This window comes from Euleptes europaea, chromosome 2 (assembly GCF_029931775.1).
Source record: "Euleptes europaea isolate rEulEur1 chromosome 2, rEulEur1.hap1, whole genome shotgun sequence".
NCBI classification, from domain to species: domain Eukaryota; kingdom Metazoa; phylum Chordata; class Lepidosauria; order Squamata; family Sphaerodactylidae; genus Euleptes; species Euleptes europaea.
Window position 1 is genome coordinate 6,750,243 of NC_079313.1, and position 14,480 is coordinate 6,764,722.

Below are 14,480 nucleotides of genomic sequence, written 5' to 3' on the forward strand. Positions count from 1 at the left end.
ATCGAATCGGGCTTCAGAGAAGGCCCATCTTAATGTAGGGAAAGTAATTGAAGTTAAATAAGGGGCTGATTTAATGCCTATCCGTGACCTAAGGTTTTTAAAAGAATTAGGAAGAAGATCATCATAACAGCTCAAATGCAGAGATTTTTAAAAGTGCCCTAAGAACATAGCAAGTAGAGGGTCCCTAGTTTGAAAAGTTATCCAGAAGGGTGACGAAGGAGAGATTTTGACCTAACAAACGTTTGCTCTGAAACCTTTAGTCTTTGTGGGGAAATTCACCCCTGAATTTTGATACTATAATCTGGCGGGGGAGGCAATCCACATATTCCCACAAGGAGGAGAGGAGAGAAGACCAGGTGACCTTCGCTGCAAAACCATTTTGCACAAAGCTGCCGAGCAGCCCCAGTTTCTACCACCCCCACCCGCCGCCGTCCCTTGCATTCCCCAGCCGAGACAGAAAGCCAATCTGTTTCCAATTTGTTTCTTGGAAAACAAGAAACAGCAGGCAACGGAATCCAGAACGGGCGGCCGGGACACGCTGTGTATTCGAGCCCCTGCTTTCGGGTCTCCCCGTCCTGACCTGTGGCTTCAAAACCTGTGGACTGACGGAACCTCTGTCCTGGCCTGGTGTGCCAAAGGAGAGCTTTCCTCTGGGGCTAGACTTTCTATGTGCTGCCCTTCAGAAGAAAAAGACATAACCCAAATCGGAGCATTTGCCCACCTTGTCTTCTCTGGCTGGCTGTAGATCTCCAGGGTTTTTCATAGCAGCTCCTATGTTGGTTCTTTAACTGGAGATTGTGAGAATTGAACCTTCAGGCTGTTACCTCTGAGCTCCTCCTCCCTCTAGCTATAAACACCGATACCAGGGACCCTGGAGAACATGTCCAGGAATTTGCTATTGGTCATTTATGCATGGGAGTTTTACCTGAGGTTCATTGCTAGCTGGACCCATACTTTCCTGTTGGGAATCTCGGCACCAGCAGTCTCCAAGCTCAAATCAAGTCCTCGCCCCATTAAATGCTGCTTTGTAATTGGCTTACTTTGTAGAGCTTACTGTGAGAGAAAATTCCCCTCCCAAAGCCAATGGCTACGTAAAAAGCATTTAAAAAACAACAACATAAAAAACAGAGCAATCTGAAAGGGGAGAAATCCAAGACTCTGTTTTAAAAAGATTTTCTTCTGCTCAGAAAGAGCTCCGAGGAAGCAGGAAGCATTTGAACCCCTGCCTTTTTACACGCTGCTTTGTAATTGGCTGTGAGAGAAACCACACTTGCATGTCCCACTCTTTGCCTTATGCACGGAGATTTCACCTGGGCTTTGCTCATGGAAGATGGAAGAGTCGGGTTTTGAAAGTAAATCAAAATAGCTTCCGGCCAAATATTAGGAAGAATTTTCTAACATAGTGGTTTCTCAGTGGAACAGGCTTCCTCGGGAGGTGGTGGGCTCTCCTTCCCTGGACCTTTTGAAGCAGAGGCTAGATGGCCATCTGTCAGCAATGCTGATTCTTAGGCAGATCATGAGAGAGAGGGCAGGAAGGTTTGCATCAGTGTTTGGTTGTCGGGGCCCTTTCTTACATGCCCAGGGTAGTGCCGATCGCCACTTTAGGGTCAGAAAGCAATTTTCCTCCAGGCCAAATTGGCCAGAGATCCTGGAGGGTTTTGTTTTGTTTTGTTGCCATCTTCTGGGGGTGGAGTAGGGGGTCACTGGGGGGGTGCAGGAGGTAGCTGTGAATTTCCTGCATTGTGCAGGGGGTTGGACTAGTTCACCCTGGTGGCCCCTTCCAACTCTATGATTCTATCTGGTGGGCAAACAGTGGCATTTGCAGGCGGAGGCTTATTAGGAAAGGATTTGAGTCGAGCACAAGTTATTTGCACGGGAACATGGCGCGTCTCACCACCCCCTTGCCCCTCAGACGAGAAGCCGTGGAAAGGCCGGCCGTGGTGGCTGCGGACGCTGAAGCCCCCCCCTCTGAAGCCGCTGGGCAACCTCACGCAGCGGGGCCAGCTGCCCCTGAAGCGGTCAGTCAGCGCGGAGCGTTACGTGGAGACCCTTGTGGTGGCCGACAAGATGATGGTGGGCTACCACGGCCGGCGGGACATTGAGCAGTACATCCTGGCCATCATGAATATTGTAAGTGTTATAACCAAAGCGTGACTCCCTCTCCCCTGACTCCCAGTTTTGAAATTCCCTGGGGGGGGGGACCACCAGCCTGCTATTCCGCCCCCCCTTGGTTGTGGCCTCCTGCTTTATATTGTTTTATTCGTACCTGCTTGTTGAAGATCCGTTCGTTTCACGTATGTACACAAAGACCAAGTTGGGCCTGACACTGTGTATGTATGTAGGGTTGCCAGGTCCACTCTTCGCCACGGGTGGGAGGTTTTTGGGGCAGAGCTTGAGGAGGGCGGGGTGGGACTTCAATGCCATAGAGTCCAATGGCCAAAGCGGCCGTTTTCTCCAGGGGAACTGATCTCTATCGGCTGGAGATCAGTTGTAATAGCAGGAGGTCTCCAGCTACTATCTGGAGGTTGGCCTTGCGTGTTTTGTCGTGTTCATACAGGTGTAGATGAGGTAAAGCAGCCCACCCGAGATGTAGGGCTGACTGAGGGGCTGTGCCTGGCAGATCAGGGGTGGAGCCTGATGAAATTGGGGTGGAGCCAAGTGGTTCCTTACGAGGGATGGAGAAAGGCACCTAGAGGACCAGATGAGATTGCCAGATTTCTTGCAGCTCAACTTGAGATATGCAGGAGCTGAACGTGGGATTTAAGGGGTGGAGCCTGATGAAATTGGGGCGGAGCCAAGTGGATCCTTATGGGGGACAGAGAATGGCACCTGGTGGAGCAGATGGGGTTGACAGATTTCCAGCAGCTCAACCTGAGATATGCAGGAATGAATCTGGGATTTAAGGGGTGGAGTCTGGAAAATCAGGGGTGGAGCCTGATGGATCCTTATGGGGTACACAGAATTGTACCTAGGGGGACAGATGTGGTTGTCAGATTGCCTGCAACTCAAATGCACAGGAGGCAGAACCTGCGATTTAAGGGGCAGTTCCTGACAGATGGGGGTGGAGTGTGGTGGGATAGGAAGGACAAAACCGTGTGGCAACTGGTGTGGGTAGAGAATGGCACCTTGAAAGCCAGGGGTTTGAGGAACACGAAATTGGGGGGGGGGGCAGAGCATATGGGAAAGCCTCTCAAGCAAGGGTGAAAGCTGCTTGCCTCCTCCCCTTGATTCTGACCCTGCACCTTGGGGCTTTATCCTCTTCCCCCCTGCAGATCCTCCCTAAGAAGCAACCTAAAACCCTGAAGTTCCAAGTCAAAGACCTGGCAACCCTGCAAAGAAGCCCCCCTCTTTTTTTAACACTGGTCTTTTTTTGTTTCCTGGAGGTCAGGTTGCTAAACTTTTTCAGGACTCGAGTCTGGGCAATATAGTCAACATCCTCGTGACCCGCCTTATCCTGCTAACGGAAGACCAGGTGAGGACCCTCCCCAGGCCAGTTGTTCAATTAGACCATGTGTGCACACTGCAGACTTAACACTGGTTTTATACTGGTTTACAAGAGCCCCATGGCGCAGCACTGAAGTCCAAGCTCTGCTCACGACCTGAGTTTGATCCCGACCAGAGTCAGTTTCAGGTAGCCAATTCAAAGTTGACTCAGCCTTCCATCCTTCTGAGGTCGGTAAAATGAGAACCCAGTTTGCTGGAGGTAAAGGGAAGATGACTGGGGAAGGCACTGGCAAACCACCCCGTAAACAAAGTCTGCCTTGTAAACATCGGGATGTGACGTCACCCCATGGGTTAGGAATGACCTGGTGCTTGCATAAGGGACCTTTACCTTTTACCTACTGGTTTACATGCATGCCATGACTTCCCATGAAGTATCCGGCAAACTGAAGTGTGGGGAAGGTGCCGAGATTTGGAGATCCCCAGTCTACTCCGTACAGAACTCCAGTTTCTAGGAAACCCTGGGAAGAGAGAACTAAGGAGAACATAACTGGCTTGTGGAACTCCTTGCCACAGCGTGTTGCAGTGACCACTAGTTCGGATGGATTTAAGAGCCAGTTAGACCAAACTATAGTGCAGGCAGAGGAGGCTAGAGATGGGGGCGGGGGGGGGGGGATAAAAAACAAAAGCAGGGAATACAGGCTGAAAACGAATGTAGTGAATCTCCCTGGGCCACACGCATGGTCCTTGGCCGCCCCACCTCCCTCTCAGGGGCTGAGAGTGGGGAGGGGAAGGGAAGGTGATCGTAAGCCTGTTTGGTTCTTATTTAAATGGTAGCGAAAGTCAGTGTATAAAAACCAACTATTCCCCTTCTTCTTCCTCTCCTCCTCCTTCTTTTTCTTCTTCTTCGGAGCGGTGGTGCAGCGCTCCCTTTGCCTATCAAAGGTCCAAAATTCAACCACCACCCCCCATTTGAAAAGATCTCAGGTCCTGTCTTTGCCTCCGATCTCAGATAGCTTGTGCCAGTCAGAGAGGCGTTCTTGACTTGATGCGTTGAATAAGGTGGCTTAATTGACGTTAAAAGATCACGTTCCTTCCCCTTCTCCAGCCGACCCTGGAGATCAACCACCACGCCGGCAAGTCCCTCGACAGCTTTTGCAAGTGGCAGAAGTCCATCGTGAACCGTAACGGCAATGGGAATGCCATCCCGGACAATGGCATCGCCAACCACGACACTGCTGTTTTGATCACCAGGTAAATTGGAGATTTGGGGGGGGGGGTGCGGAAGGAGGGGCCTCCTGGCTCTGCCGCTGTCTTCAGCGCAGGGCAGAAAGCTTAAAACCAACCAAAGACCGAAGACCAGCATGGTGTAGTGGTTAAGAGCGGTGGTTAGAAGCAGTGGACTCTAATCTGGAGAACCGGGTTCAATTCCCCACTTCTCCACATAAATGGCGGACACTAATCTGGAGAACCAGGATTGATTCCCCACTCCTGCACATGAGCGGAGGACTCTAATCTGGAGAACCGGGTTCGAGTCCCCACTCCTCCACATGAGTGGCAGACTCTAATCTGGAGAACCAGGATTGATTCCCCACTCCTCCACATGAGCGGAGGACTCTAATCTGGAGAACCAGGTTCGAGTCCCCACTCCTCCACATGAGTGGCAGACGCTAATCTGGAGAACCGGGTTCGAGTCCCCACTCCTCCACATGAAGCCAGCTGGGTGGCCTTGGGCTAGTCACAGCTCTCTCAGAGTTCTCTCAGCCCCACCGACCTCACAGGGTGCCTGTTGTGGGGAGAGGAAGGGAAGGTGATTGTAAGCCGGCTTGATTCTCCCTTAAGTGGTAGAGAAAGTCGGCGTATAAAGGCCAACTCTTCTTCTTCTTCTTCTACTTCTTCTTTCTTTCTTCTTTCTTCTTCTTTCTTCTTCTTTCGTCCTTCGGCTTGCCGGACCCCTGCTCCAGTTCCTTGGGATGGAGCTGGACACATGGAGCCTGGCTTGTGTCAGGAGAAAGTTGTGAAATAGCCGTGATGCGAGAGCCGTGCATGTCTCCGGGGGCCTCCTTCCTCTTCCCGGCCTCCTCTCGCTCCGCACGTGCAAGACGTGGATTGGAAAAGAGTTGCTGACTTGGAAATTCCCGAGCTTCCCCTCCGCCCCAGCCCCTCGCTGCTGGAGCAATTATTCCTCGGCCTGCAGTCCCCGAGGCCTAATTTTTGCAGCCGGTCCTTGGAAAAGGCACGGCCTGCCTTGATGCCTTCCCTGTGTCTTGTAAATACCTCACAGCCTGATAACATCCTGTTCGCATTGTGAGGTGCTTTTTTTTACAGGGTTGGGGGGGACCCTGTTTATTTTAATAAAATGGAAATATGTAGAATCAGCAGGATCCACTCAAAACAGAGCAGTAAAACAATTTTTTTTGGGCTTTGTGACCTGTTTTTTTTTGGGGGGGTGCAATGTGTATTTTTGGAGGGCCTCTGAAAGAGCCCGGTGTGGTGCAGTGGGAAACTAGCATCTGGGAGACCCGGGTTCGAATCCCCCCCTCTGCCATGGGCATAGGGTTGCCAACCTCCAGGTGGTAGCGGGAGATCTCCTGCTATTACAACTGATCTCCAGCCCATAGAGATCAGTTCACCTGGAGAAAATGGCCACTCTGGCAATTGGACTCTATGGCATTGAACTCCCCTCTCCCCAAACCCCACCCTCCTCAGGCTCAGCCCCCAAAATCTCCCGCTGGTGGCAAAGACGGGCCTGGCAACCCTACACGGGAAGCTCGCTGGATGGCTTGGGGCCAGTCATGCCCTCTTAGCCTAACCCACCTCACAGGGCTGTTGTGAGAATAAAGTGGGGAAAGAGAATTGTCTACATTTCCTTGAGCTCCTTGGGATTAAAATGGATTAGATAAGAGGATAAGGGAGCAAAAATCCTCTCTCCCCCCCACCCCAGCATGCTGCATCAGAATTGACGTAGAAACCTATCAAGGGCCATGCTGGATCAGCTTCCCTACCCCCATCATCTTGTTTCACACAGTAACCCACCATGTGCCCCATAAATTAGGGCACAGAGGTTGTTGCAGCTGGGATTCAAAGGTAGACTGCTTCTGGGCATGGAGGTTCTACTTAGTCATTGTGGCTAATAGCCATTGCTGAACTTATCCTCAGCAAATGGGTCCCATCCTCTGTTAAAGACATCTAAACTAATGGCCATCACCATATCCTAGGGCAATGAGTTCCACAAGTTAATTGTCAATCAATCTTTATTAAAAGCAGTCAAAGAACAGCACAGCTCTTCACAATTTACCACTAAAACCCTTACTATTAAGCTCTACCCACAAGTGAATTGTACACATTGGGTGAAGAAGTGTTTCCTTTTATATATACCTTGAACTTACTCCCCATTGGCTCTTATTAGGTGACCCCCCAAGTGATGGGGTAGAGAGAAGAAAACCGTTGTTTTCCAGTTTCTCCATACATAGTTTTGTAAACCTCTATCTTGTCACCACAAAGAGGCAGAAAATAATGGGCCTTTTTCCTTGCTCTTTTCCTGACTGAAAGCCTCTGAGTCTAATAGGTTAATTTACGGTATCTGCCTGTCAGTCTTTATCCTGCCTTCCCTCCAGGGAGCTCCAGCCAGCATCCATGACAAACTCCCATGGCACAGTGGGGATTTGAACCCAGGATACCCAGATCCGAATCCCCCATTCACCCCCCCATTGGCTCCATTCCCAGTGCGGCTGATATCGTGCAATCTGGTTTATTTGTTTTTTCTTGTCCCTTTTTCTTTTCTATTTTCCTTTTAGGTATGATATTTGCATCTATAAGAACAAGCCGTGTGGCACTCTAGGTAGGTGAGACGCTACCATGGCTAAATCCTGATGGGTGATCGGAGGGGGGTGGGGGATGAGTTTCCAGATCAGAGTTGCCAGCTCTGCCTAAACTCTGCGTGCTATCTTTCTTCTAACTGCCATCTATGTATCTGACTTCCATCTTCCTTCTGCCTTTCTATCTATCTACCATCTTCTGTCATCTATGTATGTCTTCCATCCATCTTCTTTCTTTCTTTTCTGCCTGTCTTCCATCTACAATCTATCCTCTATGTATCTGTCTTTCATCTATCTACCTTCTATTTTCTGTCATATATGTATCTGTCTTCCATCCATCTTCCCTCCATCTTCTTTCTTTCTTTGTTTCTTGCTTGCTTGCTTGCTTGCTTTCTTGCTGTCTGTCTGTCTGTCTTCCTTCCATCTATCACTTCTGTATCTGTCTTCCATCTTCCTTCTGTCTTCCATCTACCATCTACCTCCCATCTATCATCTATACATCTGTCTTCCATCCACCTTCCCTCTTTCTTTCTTTCTTTCTTTCTTTCTTTCTTTCTTTCTTTCTTTCCTTCCTTCCTTCCTTCCTTCCTTCCTTCCTTCCTTCCTTCCTTCCTTCCTTGTCTGTCTGTCTGTCTGTCTGTCTTCCATCTATCACTTATGTATCTGTCTTCCATCTTCCTTCTATCTTGCATGTTCTGTCTCTCCATCTACCTTCCATCTTCTATCTATCATCTCTGTCCTCCATTCATCTTCCATCTGTCTTCCATCTTCTTTCTTTCTGGCCGCCTGTCTTCCATCTACCATCTATCTTCCATCTATCATCTGTGTCTTTCATCCATCTTCCATCTATCTTCCATCTTCTTTCTTTCTACCTGTCTGTCTTCCATCTATCATCTATGAATCTTTCTTCCATCTTCTGTTGATATCTCTCTCTCTCTCTCTTCCACCTCTCTTCCTTCCTACTTCCATCTATCCTCCATCTTTCATCTTACACTCTACTATATCGTCTATTGATATATCATCTATTTATTTCTCTTTCAACCTTCCTCCAGTGAGCTCAGAACAGCATAATAGCGCATCCCTTCCCTGTTTATCCTTACAACAACCCTTTGAAGTAGGCTAAGCTGCCAGAGGGAGAGAGACCGGCCCAAGGCTACTCGGCAAGCTTCATGCCAGAGTGGAGATTTTAACCTAAGTCCCTAGATCCTGCTTTATCAGGATCACTACACTACACTGGCTCCTGCCAATGTGGTGCCCCTTTTGGAGTTATGCGCATGGTCATGCATCATCCCACACTGCCCACCGCTTCGCCACAGCTCTTGAGGGCATGCATCCCCTCAGAAGGCTGTGCTCCTTCCAGGGTCACCATGATCTTCTTTGAGAGCCAATGTGGTGTAGTGGTTAAGAGCGGTGGACTCTGATCTGGAGAACTGGGTTTGATTCCCCCACTCCCTCCACATGAGCGGCAGACTCTAATCTGGTGAACTGGGTTGGTTTCCCCACTCTACACATGAAGCCAGGTGGGTGACCTTGGGCTAGTCACAGCTCTCTTAGAGCTCTCTCAGCCCCACCTACCTCACAGGGTATCTGTTGTGGGGAGAGGAAGGTGATTGTAAGCCAGTTTGATTCTTCCTTAAGTGGTAGAGAAAGTCGGCATATAAAAACCAACTCTTCTCCTTCTCCTCCTCCTCCTCTATCTGGAGAGATGATCCTATATTTGGCGGGTATTCTCTAACCCCCCTCTACACAAATAAAGCAGCTTGGTGGGTGGTAGCCCCACCGTGAGTTTGGGCACAGGGAGGGTACCCTGAATAGCAAAGCAGACGTTCTCGCCCTCCACCACCACCCAGACCTCCCTGATAAAGTTTCATTTTTGTCCCCAGGGTTGGCGCCCGTGGGCGGGATGTGTGAACGAGAGCGGAGCTGTAGCATCAACGAGGATCTTGGCCTCGCCACGGCCTTCACTATCGCCCACGAGATCGGCCACACGTGAGTCGTTTTTGGGGCTCGGATGTTGTGACAGTTGTGTTTGCGGGAATGGCTGGTGTGATCCGCGACACACCTCGGTGGAGATGGATCATGAAAGATGATCATATGTTAACAGCCTAGGTGAAAAGACGTGTTTTGGCCTTGTGCCTACCAGAAAGTTAAGTGGGCTCCAGGTGGGGAGGGCGTCCCAGAAACAAGGTGCCACCACCGAAAATGCCCTGTCTCCAGTCTTCAGAACTTGATGTTCAGGTTGTGCAAACTGAATTGAAGTTGCTGCTTCATAACAGAGGCACCAGTTTTCCTCCCGCGCACCTTTCCGTGCCTGTATCGGTCCTGTGAGAGAGATTTTTCTCCCTCCCTCCTTCAAATCTCATGGATGCATTTATTTATTTTGTAGATTTTCTACGCTTCCTTTTGGCTTGGGTGCTTGAAAGTAGTGTGCCCGTGAGCCTTTTTGTGAGTGACCGGCCTCTGCCTCTTAAGTGCCTGGTTAATTAGCTGCCGAGACGGGCATTCGGACGTGCCTTTCCTTGCTGCGAAGCCAGTGGCGTCCGCGTGTGTCTCACCTTCTTGTCCGGTGTCACATTTCCCAGGTTTGGCATGAACCACGATGGAGTCGGGAACAGCTGCGGCTCCCGAGGGCAGGAGACGGCCAAGCTGATGGCCGCCCACATCACTATGAAGACCAACCCGTTTGTGTGGTCGACGTGCAGTCGGGATTATATCACCAGCTTCCTGGAGTAAGCATCCCCTCTCCCTCCACCCCGCTCCCCCGACCGTATCACGTTTCCCTTTTTTGCAACGTGTTCCTCTCCCCCGCCCCTGTAACGTCCACTCCGTTGTCCCTTCCTCTAGCTCCGGAATGGGACTGTGTCTGACCAACCCCCCGCCCAAGCAAGACTTTGTCTACCCGACGGTGGCGCCGGGCCAGGCCTACGATGCGGATGAGCAGTGCCGTTTTCAGTACGGAGTTAAATCTCGCCAGTGTAAATATGGGGTAGAGAAGCCTTCCTGCTTTTACTCTTGGTTCCAAAAGGGTACTGGCCTATCTAAACCCATCTTCCTGTGCTCTTTGACTGCCATCTCTGTAGGCTGCTTGGCGGGGAGGGGGGGTGTTCGTCCACTGCCTGTCAAGTTGTGTCAGTTCAGATATATACCAATAGTGGTTTAGTGGTTAAGAGCGGTGGTTTGGAGCGGCGGAGTCTGATCTGGAGAAGCGGGTTTGATTCCCCCTGCTCCTCCACATGCGCAACGAAGGCTAATCTGGAGAACTGGGTTGGTTTCCCCACTCCTACACACGAAGCCAGCTGGGTGACCTTGGGCAAGTTACAGCTGTTAGAGCTCTCTCAGCCCCACCTACAGGGTGTCTGTTGTGGGGAGGGGAAGGGAAGGTGATTGTAAGCCGGTTTGAGTCTCCTTTAAGTGGTAGAGAAAGTCGGCGTATAAAAACCAACTCTTCTTCTAATGTTGGAGTACGTTCATATTTAAAAAGGTAAAGGTAGTCCAAGCACCGGGTCGTTACTGACCCATGGAGTGACGTCACATCCCAACCTATACTAGGCAGACTGTGTTTACGGGGTGGTTTGCCATTGCTTTCCCCAGTCGTCTACACTTTACCCCCAGCAATCCGGGTGCTCATTTTACCGACCGAAGGATGGAAGGCCGAGTCGACTTTGAGCTGGCTACTTGAAACCGACTTCCGTCAGGATCAAACCCAGATCGCAAGCAGAGCTTTTGACTGCAGTACTGCAGCTTGCCACTCTGTGCCACAGGGCTCTTAGTTGTTCATACTTACCACCCAAGGAATTGCCCCAGAGCAGAGATACAGTGAACATCCTGGTTTTTCTACTTGAAAAGGAAAACTCGTGTTCGCTGTTGCAAATATAAGTATCTCCAATGGTTAATTTGTGAAGATTCTTGCCAGATTTGCAAGAAAGAAGCACAGTGACTTAATTGCGCATTCCGTTTGTGTAGTTCAGTTACATGTGGAAGCTCTTGAACATTTAAGTCAGCTGTGTGAAATATTTCTTATCTGTATAAACTTATATGTACTACAGTCTTTTTTTTTTTAAGGGAAGCGTGATGCGCAATTAAACCCAATGCAATTGTGATATTAAAAAGTGTAGCAGACCAGGTGTAGTGGTTAAGAGCGATGGTTTGGAGCGGTGGAGTCTGATCTGGAGAACCGGGTTTGATTCCCCCACTCCTCCACATGAGCGGCGGCGGCTAATCTGGTGAACTGGATTGGTTTCCCCACTCCTACACACAAAGCCAGCTGGGTGATCTTGGGCTAATCACAGCTCTCTTAGAGCTCTCTCAGCCCCACCTACCTAGGGAGGCGGTGAGCTCCCCCTCACTGGCAGTCTTTAAGCAGAGGCTGGACAAGCACTTGTCAGGGATGCTCTACGCTGCTCCTGCGTTAAGCAGGGGGTTGGACTAGATGGCCTATATGGTCCCTTCCAACTCTATGATTCTAGATCCTAATCCCACATGCCGTCCCTTGCCTGGGCCCTATTTTCTCTACCCCACCCACCGCTGCTTCTCTCACCCTTCAGGAAGTGTGCAATGAGCTCTGGTGTCTTAGCAAGAGCAACCGCTGTATCACCAACAGCATCCCTGCCGCGGAAGGGACCATCTGCCAAACTAACACCATCGAGAAGGGGGTAAGTGGCCATGGGTCTGTGGCTGGGGGTGAGGGAGAGACAGTGTGCCCTACTACCCTTGAGGCAGTTTCAGAGGGTAGCCGTGTCGGTCTGCGGTAGCTGTTGTCGCCACTTCCTCCCCCAGCCCTCTTGTAGTACAGAGAGAATATGTTTCTCCATGGCCCAGGTGGGAAGGGGTTAACACAGATTCTTGGGTGGTCCTAGGAGCTCCATAGCTAATGACTCTTCTGCAAGGGGGGGAAAAGGTTCCTTTTCTTGGCAAAACAAACTCACATCTGCCTTGACAGGCTATTCCTGTCTGCGGGACGGGGCGGATCACCAGTCTTAGATCCTTCTGAGCTAGAGATCTGCCAGGACCCACGAAGGGCCAGACCAAATGATTCCACGGGCCTTAAATGGCCCCCAGGCCTGACGTTCCCCACCCTTGAACTAAAGTATCTCTTATCCGGACATCCCATATCCAGACTGATCCAAAAACCATACTCTTCGAACAGGCGTGCAGACAGAATCCGTGCTGCCTGCTTTCAGTGTTTCCTCTCACCTAAAAAAAATTAAATACAGTGTACACTACATCATAGGTGGCCTGTATAGCCCCTTCCAACTCTTATGATTCTATGAGTTATGCTACAAACAGGTGGAGAACAGAAGGGGGCTGGTAAGGAAAGAGGCAGAAGCATGGGCAGACGAATAGTTTCGTGGCCTCCTTTGGGTCTCTGCAATTATCTGTCTCTTCCCACCACCCCCACCCCCCGCAGTGGTGCTACAAAAGAGAATGTGTACCCTTTGGCACGAAGCCAGAAGGCGTGGACGGAGCATGGGGGGCCTGGTCTTCTTGGGGAGAGTGCAGCCGGACGTGCGGGGGCGGCGTCTCTTCATCCATCCGCTACTGCGACAGTCCCCGGTAAGTAATCTCATAAAGGAGCTCAGTGCATCCTTTGCCATGCTTCAGAAGGAAATGTGTGTAGAGCTGTGAGAAGGGAATGCGCGGCCAGAGAGCTTGGCCTTCGTGAGGATGGGGAGTGGGGGGATTAGATAACTTGAGGTGGCATTTCCTCATTCAACTTCTACCATGGAACCGCTGAGGTCACCTTTTGCAGTGCTTCAAAAAGGAGCATGTACCCTCTGGCGCATGGATGGCTCATGGGAGGGCGCATTAAGTGGCTGCAATCCCACAGCAGTGCATGGGTCACCCCCTTATAGTGCCGTAGCTGGCACCTAGCCATTTCTTTCTTCCTATCTCTTTCTCAAGACCAACCATCGGAGGGAAATACTGTCTTGGGGAAAGGAAGCGCTACCGATCTTGTAACACAGACGTGAGTACAGCGGTTGTTCTGTGACGGTGGTGGGCATAGATTTGTTGCATGGATTTGTTGCATGAGAACCAGCATGGTGTAGTGGTTAAGAGCGGGGGACTCTAATCGGGAGAACTGGGTTTGTTTCCCCACTCCTCCACATGAGTAGTTGACTCTAATCCAGAGAACCGGGTTTGATTCCCCACTTCTCCACATGAGCGGCGGACTCTAATCTGGAAAACCAGGTTTGATTCCCCACTTCTGAAGAAGAAGAAGAGTTGGTTTTTATATGCCGACTTTCTCTACCCCTTAAGGGAGACTCAAACCATCTTACAATCACCTTCCTTTCCCCTCCCCACAACAGACACCCTGTGAGGTAGGTGGGGCTGAAAGAGAGTGATTTGCCCAAGATCACCCAGCTGGCTTCATGTAGAGGAGTGGGGAAACAAATCCAGTTCACCAGATTAGCCTCCGCTGCTCATGTGGAGGAGTGGGGGAATCAAACCCGGGTCTCCAGATCAGGGTCCACCGCTCACATGGAAGAGTGGGGGAATCAAACCCGGTTCTCCAGATTAGAGTCCACCTTTCCAAACCACTGCTCTTAACCACTACACCACGCTGGCTCTCTTAAGAAGTGTCGGACTTGGATCTGGGAGACCCAGGTTCGAATTCCTCTTTTGTGCCAATGAGGCTCGCTGGGTGACCTTGGGTCAGTCACACTCTCTCGCCCTAACCTACTTCGCAAGGTTGTTGTGAGGATTCAGTGGAGGAGAGAAGAAAGTAAGCTGCTTTGAGTCCCCACTGGGGAGGAAGGCAGGATATAAATGAATTAAATAAATAAATATTATTGTTATTGCTGGATATTCTTCAAGAATTTGTTGACCTTACTGGCCAAGCTGTCTCCACCCTTCCATGAACCCACACGGCCACAATATTTTTCCATCAATGGTTTAGAGTACAATAACCGCTTGCCAAGTGTGGGTCACGTTGACGTCTTTCTTTCCTCCTAGGACTGCCCTTCTGGCTCACAAGACTTCCGGGAGGTGCAATGTGCTGAATTTGATACCATCCCTTTCCGAGGAAAATACTACACCTGGAAGACGTACCGAGGGGGTGAGTGTGGGCGGGGGCATGGCTTCAACCTGGTCATTTATTATCCTGCCTCCCCCAAACACACTGATATTGATCTTGGTAAACAAAGCAAGAAGAAGAAGGAGAGTTGGTTTTTATATGCCAATTTTCTCTACCTTTTAAGGAGAATCAAACCGGCTTACAAT

At 50.2% G+C, this 14,480-nt stretch overlaps 1 protein-coding gene across 1 annotated transcript in view; it reads left to right on the plus strand.

Annotated features, from left to right (window-relative positions):
* Positions 1-14,480, plus strand: part of ADAMTS10 (ADAM metallopeptidase with thrombospondin type 1 motif 10) — a 48,923-nt gene that overhangs the window by 11,839 nt on the left and 22,604 nt on the right. The window contains exons 4-14 of the mRNA XM_056844581.1: positions 1,913-2,130; positions 3,389-3,472; positions 4,550-4,695; positions 7,239-7,282; positions 9,143-9,248; positions 9,842-9,988; positions 10,104-10,245; positions 11,804-11,911; positions 12,667-12,812; positions 13,161-13,224; positions 14,214-14,316. Of these exons, the coding sequence (XP_056700559.1) occupies positions 1,913-2,130; positions 3,389-3,472; positions 4,550-4,695; positions 7,239-7,282; positions 9,143-9,248; positions 9,842-9,988; positions 10,104-10,245; positions 11,804-11,911; positions 12,667-12,812; positions 13,161-13,224; positions 14,214-14,316 (1,308 nt within the window). The remainder of the gene's footprint in view (positions 1-1,912; positions 2,131-3,388; positions 3,473-4,549; positions 4,696-7,238; positions 7,283-9,142; positions 9,249-9,841; positions 9,989-10,103; positions 10,246-11,803; positions 11,912-12,666; positions 12,813-13,160; positions 13,225-14,213; positions 14,317-14,480) is intronic.